Raw genomic sequence first — 9732 nt, forward strand, 5'->3', positions numbered from 1 at the left:
TGCTAATTTTTCAATTTCACTGGATATCTTCTCGATTTTCAAATATTCAGTTTTTAAACGATATTTTGATTGATTTGCCATTAACAAAAAAAAAAATTGGAATTATTTGGAAAAAAAAAAAAATGAATGATCCCGGGATTGAACCCGGGCCGCCGGCGTGCCAGTCGAGCACGTTACCTCTAGGACAACGCGCTCATTTAAAACTATAAACTCATTAGTGGTATATCTTCAACATATTGAATAATTTTTTCCATTGAAATTCCACAAGATGTGGTTTCCCCCTTCTGTACGAGCTACAGTCGGCTAAATTCCAGTTAAACAAATGAAAAACAAAAAGCATTCATACCGCAGACAATAAAATTCACCCCGTCAACTCGATGGACACCCCAGCATTGCAATAAAAACTTGGTTAAAAAAAAAAAACACCCCCGCATTGCGTGTGGCGCTCTCCCTCTTTTGGGGTGCGGTACTACACCTCTACTTCAGTCAATCTCTTTGGGGTCGTTCGTCGTCGGGCATCATCGGTTGGAGGGGAGGGAACTATTTGAATTTTCAACGGAAAGGGAAGACATCTTGTATTAAGTTACAACAGTCGAGAGTAGCCGGTGGATTTTGAAAGATTTCTTTGGATTTTCTTGTGGTGGAGTTATGGATAATCAGGACACCATCGAGGCCATGCAGACGCTCCTGGAGCAGGTGGAGCTTCCGTCCTCGGCGGAGCTCATCAGGAATCCCACTGAGGAATTTATTATTGATGTGATATCTGCGTTTTTTGATAACTGTCATATTGATACTGCCACTATCAAGAGAGTAAGCTAAATCTACAGAATTAATTTGGGGTTAATTAATTGTTAATTGATGAAGGGAGATAATAAAAAATTATCCATTGTCCTTGAAAAACTCAAATTCTTGAGTTGTTATGTCGTTTTAGCTGACACCAAGCCAGAGGAATGCCCTGGAGGTGACAAATCCTGAGAACGCGTACATCGCGTCGATCCTGAATCTGCGAGAGGCAGCAGCAGTAGTAGGTCGTGAGATATTCATGAGAGACTTTCAGATAACAGACATCACGTCACCCCGACACATCAGGGCGAAGAAGCAGCTGCGATTCCTTGGCAATTTTCTCCTGTACGCGAACAACAAAAAATCCCATATGCAGGAGAGGATCGACGAGGTGCTGTCAAGGGCAGAGAAGATCCAGAGCCTGAGGGCCCAGAAACAAGATGCCATGGAGAGGATGAACGAACAGGCATTGCTGAGAGCCCAGAAGAAAATGGAAATAAAAAAAATAGAGCAGGAGATAATCGAGTGGGAATCGAAAATTTCCGGGAACAGAGCAAAAATTGCAATCGACGATAAAATCCTCAAGGAGAGGGACGCAGTGAAGGCCCAGAGGGTAGCGAGAAATCAGGGACAGAGGGCAGAGCTCCAGAAGTACCAGGACATCGATGACGAGCTCAATGGTAAAGTTGTGAGATCCCCTGAAAAATTCAGGACTCAGTTGCGAGATCTCACCGAGGCGAGGAAAAATCAGGAGGAGAAGAGGGATAATATCCAGGGTGCGATCCTCCACAAGAGGACGCTCCTCCAGACCTTCGAGACTGCCCTGAATCTCATCAAGAAGGAGCAGGGAAAATTAGGGGAGTTGATAGAGGACCAGAAGAAGCTCAAGGGGATTAAGAAGGAAGGGGAGAGACTGAAGGAAGAGGTCGACGAGGCTGCCAGGACGATTAGTCTTGTGGAGAATATGGAGAGTCAGGAGCCCCAGGTGATCGCTGGAGCTATCCAGGAGACTGAAAAACTGTGCCAGGAGAGAATCCAGAAGATCAAAAAAACTTTTGTTGAGGCCGATGGGGAGAAGAAACTTTTGGAAAGGAAGAAAGAGACTTTGGAGATTCGGTGCACAGAGTTGGGGTCGCAGACAGCGAAAATTCGAGAGCAGATTCAGGAGATTGAAGTGGAGACTAGGGATTTTCTTAGGCACACCCAGGAGCTACACGACTCGGAGATGGCGAAGATCCAGAGGCTCCACGGTGGTGCGCCTAATGGAATGGATTGATCGATGTTTTTCTAATGAATTTATGAAATCAGTACGAGTTAATTATTCTTTATTGATCTCGTGATACTCAGTAGATACAATTTAATATCTCCCAATAAATCTTTATTTTTCACAATATTTGAAATATTGAAATATTCCACGTTAATTCGATGGATTGAACGTTTGGGCTTGAATTATTTTTCAAATCATTAATGTGATAATGTGTCGGATTTATCGTTGGAGCCAGAGAAACAGCTGATATAATTGGTAAATAAGAAAAATATGTGACTCTTGGGGATTTAAGTACGCCTCTGACTTTCGTGTCGACTCTCACAGAGTGAAAATTTAATATATACATATTTGAAAGGTTACATCGATTCTAGAACACTGAAAGGCCAACTTTGATAGTTAAAATTAAGTGGAGACGATTTGATTTTGAAGAGTAATTGGTACATGGGTTAACTTGACGTATTTACATAATATGAACAGGCTCAACAGTTCGTTAAAGGCATAACTATCTAGTGACTAATCCCTCTCGTCTTCATAAACTATTCGAAAAAAATTTACAACATTTAACAATTCAAGGTAAACTCTCCCCCCCCCCCAAATCTGAATATATACATTAATAACCGGAGTCAAGTGCACAGTTTCAACAATTCAATGAGTTTTATCTCTAAAAAAATCCGAGCCAATAATAAAAAAAAAAAATCATTGAACGTAGAAAACACGATAAAAAACTGATCTGAAATGTTTTTTCCCCTGTCTCAAGAATGTTCTAAAATCAGGACTTCTAATACAGGTGGCAGTGATATCATAGACAGTTAAAAAATCCAGATACGTTATCCAATGAATTCCCTCCGACGTCATTGATCCCTGGGACTCGATAAATAAAATACATGTCGAGTGAATGAAAAAAATAATAATTAAGTTTTCAAACAGAACTGACTTGGACAGACGATGGGATACTGTCTGGCTCGTGCCTGTGGCCAATCTGAGGCTCCAGCTCTAAAGTTTCAACGTCAGCTGACAAGTGTTTCTCGTGGTCAGCACTGGTGCCACCGTCGTTATCATTTTTCTTTCTACCCACAGCCCCATTTGCATCAACCTCCTCGCTATTGAGCATCGCCCGACTGCCTCTGACGCTCTCCTTCGAGGACATCTGTCCCCCTGATTTTTTCTCCTTCTCAGATCCCTGAACGTAGCCATTTTTCGCCGATTTTCCCTCCTTGTCCTTTGGTTTCTTCGACAAACTGAAGTTTGAGATTTTTGAGGTACTCTTTCCTGTCGACTGGCGAATCGATCCAGCCCTCGATGGATCACCCTCTCCCTCCTCCGTTATCGATACTAGATTGGCTTTAGCATCCCCACTACCCTCTTCCTTCGCAATTATCGGTATATCATCTGAAAGCAAAATATAAAATGATATGTGAATTATATTGACAGAGAAAAATCCTCGAAAGCAGCTGTTGTCCTGGTTGGCGAGTAATACGTCGTCGAGGAATACGCCTTTTAAATAAATAAAAGTGAAAAAGCGTGCTGATGAATTTTTACTTGAAAAATTCTCGTTTCCCCGCATCATTTGGTGTCACCAGGTACTCCAGAGTCCTCGATTCATCAGCGAAGCCAAGATATCAAGTGCACAAAATAAAAACGAGTGCAGTGGCCATCGAGGACATCAGTGTTTTTATAAAAAAAAAATTATCAACACTGTCTGTTGCATTTTTGGCAAGTTCTCAAATTTGCTCGATTATTTTTTGATTCTACATACAAAGTCTCCATAGACGCTATTATCTTCTCGCCGAGCGCCTGCTCCTCGAGTACCCTGTAGAGACGAGCACCAGCACTGAGACGACTCTCACCCCCTGGTGATGCATTTTTGTCTTTTCTTCGTCGATGGACTTCCTCGTCGAGTCTCTTATCCTTGGATTTTTTTGGTGAGCTGCGATTTGGCGAGCCACAACTGCTAGCTAGACTCTCCCTTCGTGAATTATCAACTGAGGATGGTCCACTCCTCTGGGGATTCTCCTCATCATCCAAGGAATTCGGAGGATGCTTTCTCAGCCATACACGACGCTTTGTTGGTAGCACAGGTGGTGCTGAGTGATTCTCCGTGGATTTTGGCTCAATTGGCTCGAATAAATTCACGTCGAGATCGTCTAATCGAAATTTTAGGTTTACACCGAAGAAAATTTAGCTATTCAAGTCGTCAAATCCCCAGGACAATTCCTCTACCATATAAAAAACAACAATTGGGGGAAGGGGGATGGGTTTGCGGGGGCTAGAATCCGTTTACCTGGCAATTTCTTCGTCCTGAAGGATGCGTTGGTGATCATGGATTTGGATATCGTGGGGGTGGCTGTTGCTGGGGATAGGGCGACTCCTGCACCCATCGCACTGTCTCCAGGTTGTCCTGAAAATAATTAAATTCATTGGGAAAATTCATACAGAAATGAAAACATCGAATTATTGGAGAGATTTTCTCCTACCCGATGGTCCAGAGCTGCTGGAGTTTCTTATAGCATTCGTTACTAGCATGACATCGGGATAGGCATCGTAACAGGCTCGATTGTGCACGTCTTCGACAGCCTGACACCCCACATACCAACAATCGTTGTACATAGCGAAGTAAATGCCATGCAAAAATTCCAAAAGAAATTGATTCGATACAGGGATGCGTGGGAGGAGACGGGGAACAAAGCTCGATTCACTGTACGACGAGCGTTGGTGATGGCCAGGTTTCATGAACCCCTGGGTGACGAGTCTGAAAATATTGAGAATTTAGAAAATATAATTATCGATTTTACGACGTTTTTGTAAGGACTAATTCTTGAAGTTTCAAGAATTTTATTGTCACTCACTTTGTCGCGACTTTGCACAATTGTTCAAGTGCTGATTTTTTTATGTAACTCAGTTGCTGATTGTAGATGAAGAGCAGTGCTGTCATGACCTTGAGGCGATTCTGGGCATTGAGGGTCTCCACCTGCTGGAGTGGACCCCAGCTGACGAGTTTTGTATTGCATTCCTCGAAACGACGGAGTGCACTCTCTGTGAGGGATGCTGGTGCCAAGCTGGAGGGCTATTTCGTGGAGAATAATTAATTGAAGAGGGTAAAGAGGGAGTAAATAATTAAAATTCATTACCTCATGGTAGATCGATAGCATCGCCAGGGAGGGAAGCCTGAAGGAGACGGATTTAGGTTCTCCAGATTTGTCCACCACTTCCAGATTGTACAGACCAATCAGAAGAGTCTCGACAGAGCGACAATTCTGAAGAAATAATATCGAAATCAAAATGTTTTACTCACAATTTTCCGAATTTCATTTTTCCGTCAATTCTAGATCTCTCGTAATTACAAATTCACTGGTGTCATCCTGTGGTCTATAATTACCAGGATGATGCATCTACTTACATAACTAGGACATAACCCATTGATGAATAATTCCATACCTTAATATCGCCATGTGCCACGGAGTTCAAATAAATAAAGATGAGAGTGGGTACGAACTGGAGAGTGAACCTCTGGAGTTCGGTCTCCCTGGAGCGATAAAAATCGAAGAGCTGATTGCATACAGTATCGACCAGCTAAAGCCGAGATAAAAAATTGTGAATTAAAAGAGAAGTCACAATGGTCCCAGAGGATTGAAAAAAAAAAATCAGAAACCTCGCTGTACTTGCTCCTCTCCTCGAGCAAAGCATAAAGTGCCCTCACAATTTCACTGTCCTGGGCCAGAGTGCTGGCAAAGCTCGTTAATTCACTGGTGGAATAATCAGCACAATCAATGAGCCACTCATTGATCAAACTCTCAGTCATGATGAAATTAAGCAGATATACCCCGATGAATGATCTGAAACCTTAAAACCCCAAAATCAATCATGAGTGTTAGGGCAATTAATATTTATGACTCACTTCTGGTTTATCTCATCGGGTGAAGCTCACGAGTGGAATTTCCGTGAAACATCGTCCTCCGGTCGATGATTACATCAACAAAACACCTCCAAATTGACACGACAATTTTTTTTATTGACTAATGGATTGACCGGATTGACTGAATTGTGTGATGTGTGCGTTGTGGAGTTCAGAACGTCAATGAGAGGCGCCAGACGTTCGTTTCTGATTATTTCCACGCATCAGGACTGCAGGCAACTGCTGTATCCACTGTTTTTTTTTCTAATCTGCGCAAGCGCCGGCGGATTGTTTAAATATGAAATTTTTAAATCTGGAAATTTTTGAGTTTGCTTTTTCCGCATTCTTGATTCAGTCAAGTCACGGAGAATTCTGATTGTAGAAAGGAATAATTCACCTGGGGGAAGGGCATGTGTCCTTGAACATTGTAAATTGCGCAAATCCTTTAGATCGATTAATACACCTGTTTAATTGCGCGTGGGTAGATAATGACTGGCAGTCGAAATGATTCGGTCTAAATTCATGACAAATCGAATCTATAATCAATAATCGATATTTTGAATCGATCGCGTAAAAAATTCTGGTTCTCAGATAAAAACGATTTTCAATCATTCGCCATTGTTTTCTGAAAAATTCATAATTTCTGGAGGAGAGGAGAAAATTCGACAGATTGAGACATTGTAAAAAATGGAAATTCTAAATTGACGAAAATTCAAAATATCTCAAATAATTCGTTCGCCGGGAATTGGCAATTCCGTAATCAATTCATGAGTGGACGTGGGGTAGCGACGAATTTGGAAATGCATATTTAAAATATTTTTATTGAAAGCAACATCCGTTCAGCTTTCGCCCACTGAAGGAGTTGAATATATTTTTCATGCACACAGCACACATTGCTAGTGGGACAGCTTGCTATTATTAGTTCCTAGTCATCGTACGTCCCTCCTCGATCCCCCAATGTGAATTGAAATACGCAGAAAACGTGTACAATGTATCTTGGGTGAGAAAATCCCGAAACTCGATTGAAATTATTAATTATTCGTCTTAATCGTTGGAATGAACTGCTAGGACAAATAAAATCCCCTCCACTCGGTGTTTGTACATGTTTCTAAACCGTCATTATCCCCGTAAATTGTCCGTGAAACACTTATTGTTGAATTAATGTGAGCATGAGTCTTGTCGCGCAATTGTCACTGTAAGTATTGTAATTGTTTGAGTGGTTTTTATTCACCGACTGATTTTCTCTAACGTGTACCACACTCTCTGCTTTCAATTGAAGTTTTTCGGTAATTTATGGTGATTGGTACAGATGAGGGATGCTGTCGTCGACAAACGCACCGCCAGTCTAGCTCAACGAGGAAAACCCACCATCGAAATTTACCGGCCACCAGGTAATCCTGTGCCATTACCTGAAATCATTTCAATCGGTTTCAGTTTAGAAAAAAAAAAGTGACATTCCCTCATCTCCCAATATCTCTGAATCTAACAGAGATAATGAAATTTTTACCGGAACATCTTCTACGGGGAAAAATGAGGGCTACAAAAAAGGTGGTGATAAAAATTTCACTGTCTGTCGTGGATTCAGAGATAATTCACGAAAACGCAACGATTTTTTGAATGGATTTTTTATCTTCGACCTTTTGGTGGATGTATTGCTCCAGGAGGCAGATCAGAAGTCACCACGGCGAATCCACAGCTCAACGTTCACGCCAAAGAGTTCACCCTGAAACAGATCGAAATGCACAATAATAATTTGAAGTGAGTTTTGAAATTGGCAATTAATGAATGGGAGTTTTTGGGATTGAATTTGATTTTTCAGGCACAATCATAATGAGAATCGCTCGAGTTATTATCTCCAGCACAGCAAGTCCAGTGGGAATGTTCACAGGCACTCGTACCAGCAGCATCAGCCTCATCAGCTGAATTACCACCACCACAGTCCGGCCACGAAACAGACGTATGCACTGAATACCTCGGCATCGAGTGGAAATATTCTCCACGTAATTGAATTCTCCGAATTATCAATTAATTGTAGATTTAGCGAGGAGTTTTTCCACGTATAATCCGATAAATGATTTTCAGTCTGGACCGCAAAACAGCCGAGTCCACTTTGTGGATTCAATCGCCGATTCAAAACCGAGCGGAAATTCAATAAAACCAGCGAAATTAACCAAGTCGTTGTCGTTTGTGTCGTCTTACGCTCTCAAGCGCTCCAAGAGCTTCAATAATTCAGACGTCCTTGCCTATAAAGCCAACAACATCCTGGACGTAGCGGAGCTGGGGAGATTTCCGATACCGGTCCAGGATGTCTTGATCAAAGCGATTGAAGGTAAAGCGACGAATATCTCCGAAACTACCTTAAATATCATAATTTTCATTCCATCCATTTTCGAAGTGCAAATCGAGCCCCGAAAAAATATTCTTTTCGATTAATCCGATTTTTTGTGGAGTAGATCCAAATATTTTAAACTCTCGTACATTGATGGACTTGGTGAGGCACATTCTGGGGAGAATCGTCGAGAATAAACGGTATGCTGAGCCGGCAGCTAAGATCTGCATAAAAATAATAGAGGTATGAATATTCCATGGATAATTATCATCTGAATATTTATGCGGACCTGTTGTTTTCTCAGAAAGAAGTGAAAGAAACTTTTCTGGAGTCTCTCCTCAATATGTGCCAGCAGTGGTATCAAGATCAGAGCAGATCCATCGATGACAGTTCCCTGTGCCAAAAATTCGCGGCGTTCATGACATTCCTGAACGAAATGTACTGTCAGGTATCGATTTTCGAGTCACTCTATTAAATTTACCCCGAAAACTACCGATTTCACGTGAAAATCCCAAAGACTTTTATTCTGCCTCATTGAATTTCCGATAAAAAAGATTTTTTGATATTTTTTCATAAAATCAATAGTTCTCAAATAAATTGGTAGGCAAAAAATAGTAATTCCGATTTTGACAGCTGAAGAGACGTCAACTGCAGTTGAAGACTCAACAGGAAGGGGTTCCCCCAGGTCGAGTCCTGTTGACGCTCCTGTGGAAGTGCTGTCAAGATTGCCTCCAGCCGTCCTTCATAAATTCTCTTCCTGAGGTAACGATTCAATTTTTTTTTTTCCGAAATTTGTGAATTCGGAGATTTTTTTTGTACCAGACGAATTCTCTGTTCTTCATCGTGACGTGCATCGGCAAGGATTTGGATAATGAACTGCCAGTGCAACTGGAGCAGCTCTTGGCGTGCGTTAGGGATGCATTTCTCGATGAGAATTCCAGTGAACCGGCCGTGAGGAAGATTCTCCTGCAGATAATCGAGCTGCATGCCGCACACTGGCAGCTACCAGCACCTGCACTCGTATATTATTACCCTGGCACAATGAAGTCATAGGGAATTTCATTGGATCATCCTCGGCGACGATGACTTAATCTCGATAATAAAAAAAAAAAAAAAAAATTGAAAGGACCAGAACGAAATGTTTTTTTGCGTTCTGCAATAAAAATCCGACATAAACGAAATTGACAAAGACTGGGAGACTGAAGATGAGGGATTCGATGGGCTGTGAGAGGATTCATCAGGCTAGATCGAACATCCGGTAGCCTTGGGGTCTTCCACACGAGCATCGAAATCAATAGTAGCTGCAGTCGCGAATTATCAAGAGAAATCGCAAACGCAACTCCAGGGGAATGAATTTTAATATTTCATTTCCTCAGTTAACGATCACTCCTGCACAATGTAACTCTTGTTTAATTATTTAAAATAAAGAAAATGAACATCAAGATGATTTACAATGTTAAG

At 41.6% G+C, this 9732-nt stretch overlaps 3 protein-coding genes across 6 annotated transcripts; 2 read left to right on the forward strand and 1 right to left on the reverse strand.

Annotated features, from left to right (window-relative positions):
- Positions 1 to 545: 545 nt before the first annotated feature.
- Positions 546 to 2176, forward strand: LOC105271867 (kinetochore protein Nuf2). Its single transcript, XM_011313668.1, has 2 exons — positions 546 to 810; positions 932 to 2176. The coding sequence occupies exons 1-2, from the start codon at positions 649 to 651 to the stop codon at positions 2057 to 2059; spliced, it is 1290 nt and encodes a 429-aa protein (XP_011311970.1). The 5' UTR covers positions 546 to 648; the 3' UTR covers positions 2060 to 2176.
- Positions 2177 to 2638: 462 nt separating this feature from the next.
- On the reverse strand, positions 2639 to 6297 carry Hyccin (PI4KA lipid kinase complex subunit hyccin). The gene is made up of 8 exons (XM_011313669.1): positions 5946 to 6297; positions 5700 to 5890; positions 5486 to 5620; positions 5179 to 5304; positions 4897 to 5114; positions 4525 to 4799; positions 4332 to 4448; positions 2639 to 3439 (listed from the first exon to the last, which is right to left on the reverse strand). The coding sequence occupies exons 2-8, from the start codon at positions 5847 to 5849 to the stop codon at positions 2970 to 2972; spliced, it is 1491 nt and encodes a 496-aa protein (XP_011311971.1). The 5' UTR covers positions 5850 to 5890; positions 5946 to 6297; the 3' UTR covers positions 2639 to 2969.
- A 555-nt stretch (positions 6298 to 6852) lies between these two features.
- Positions 6853 to 9713, forward strand: LOC105271870 (MIF4G domain-containing protein). 4 transcript variants are annotated; one of them, XM_011313673.1, is made up of 9 exons: positions 6853 to 6942; positions 7252 to 7333; positions 7604 to 7700; positions 7762 to 7942; positions 8025 to 8271; positions 8396 to 8514; positions 8576 to 8719; positions 8905 to 9033; positions 9094 to 9713. In XM_011313673.1, exons 2-9 carry the CDS (start codon positions 7252 to 7254, stop codon positions 9322 to 9324), a joined length of 1230 nt encoding a protein of 409 aa, XP_011311975.1. In that variant the 5' UTR covers positions 6853 to 6942; the 3' UTR covers positions 9325 to 9713. The 4 variants fall into 4 exon arrangements, with proteins under 4 accessions (XP_011311975.1, XP_011311973.1, XP_011311972.1 ...); XM_011313671.1 differs by having other exon boundaries at positions 6855 to 7137; positions 7222 to 7333; XM_011313670.1 differs by having other exon boundaries at positions 6855 to 7137.
- Positions 9714 to 9732: the final 19 nt, after the last annotated feature.

This window comes from Fopius arisanus, unplaced genomic scaffold, assembly GCF_000806365.1.
Source record: "Fopius arisanus strain USDA-PBARC FA_bdor unplaced genomic scaffold, ASM80636v1 scaffold00127, whole genome shotgun sequence".
NCBI classification, from domain to species: Eukaryota; Metazoa; Arthropoda; class Insecta; order Hymenoptera; family Braconidae; genus Fopius; species Fopius arisanus.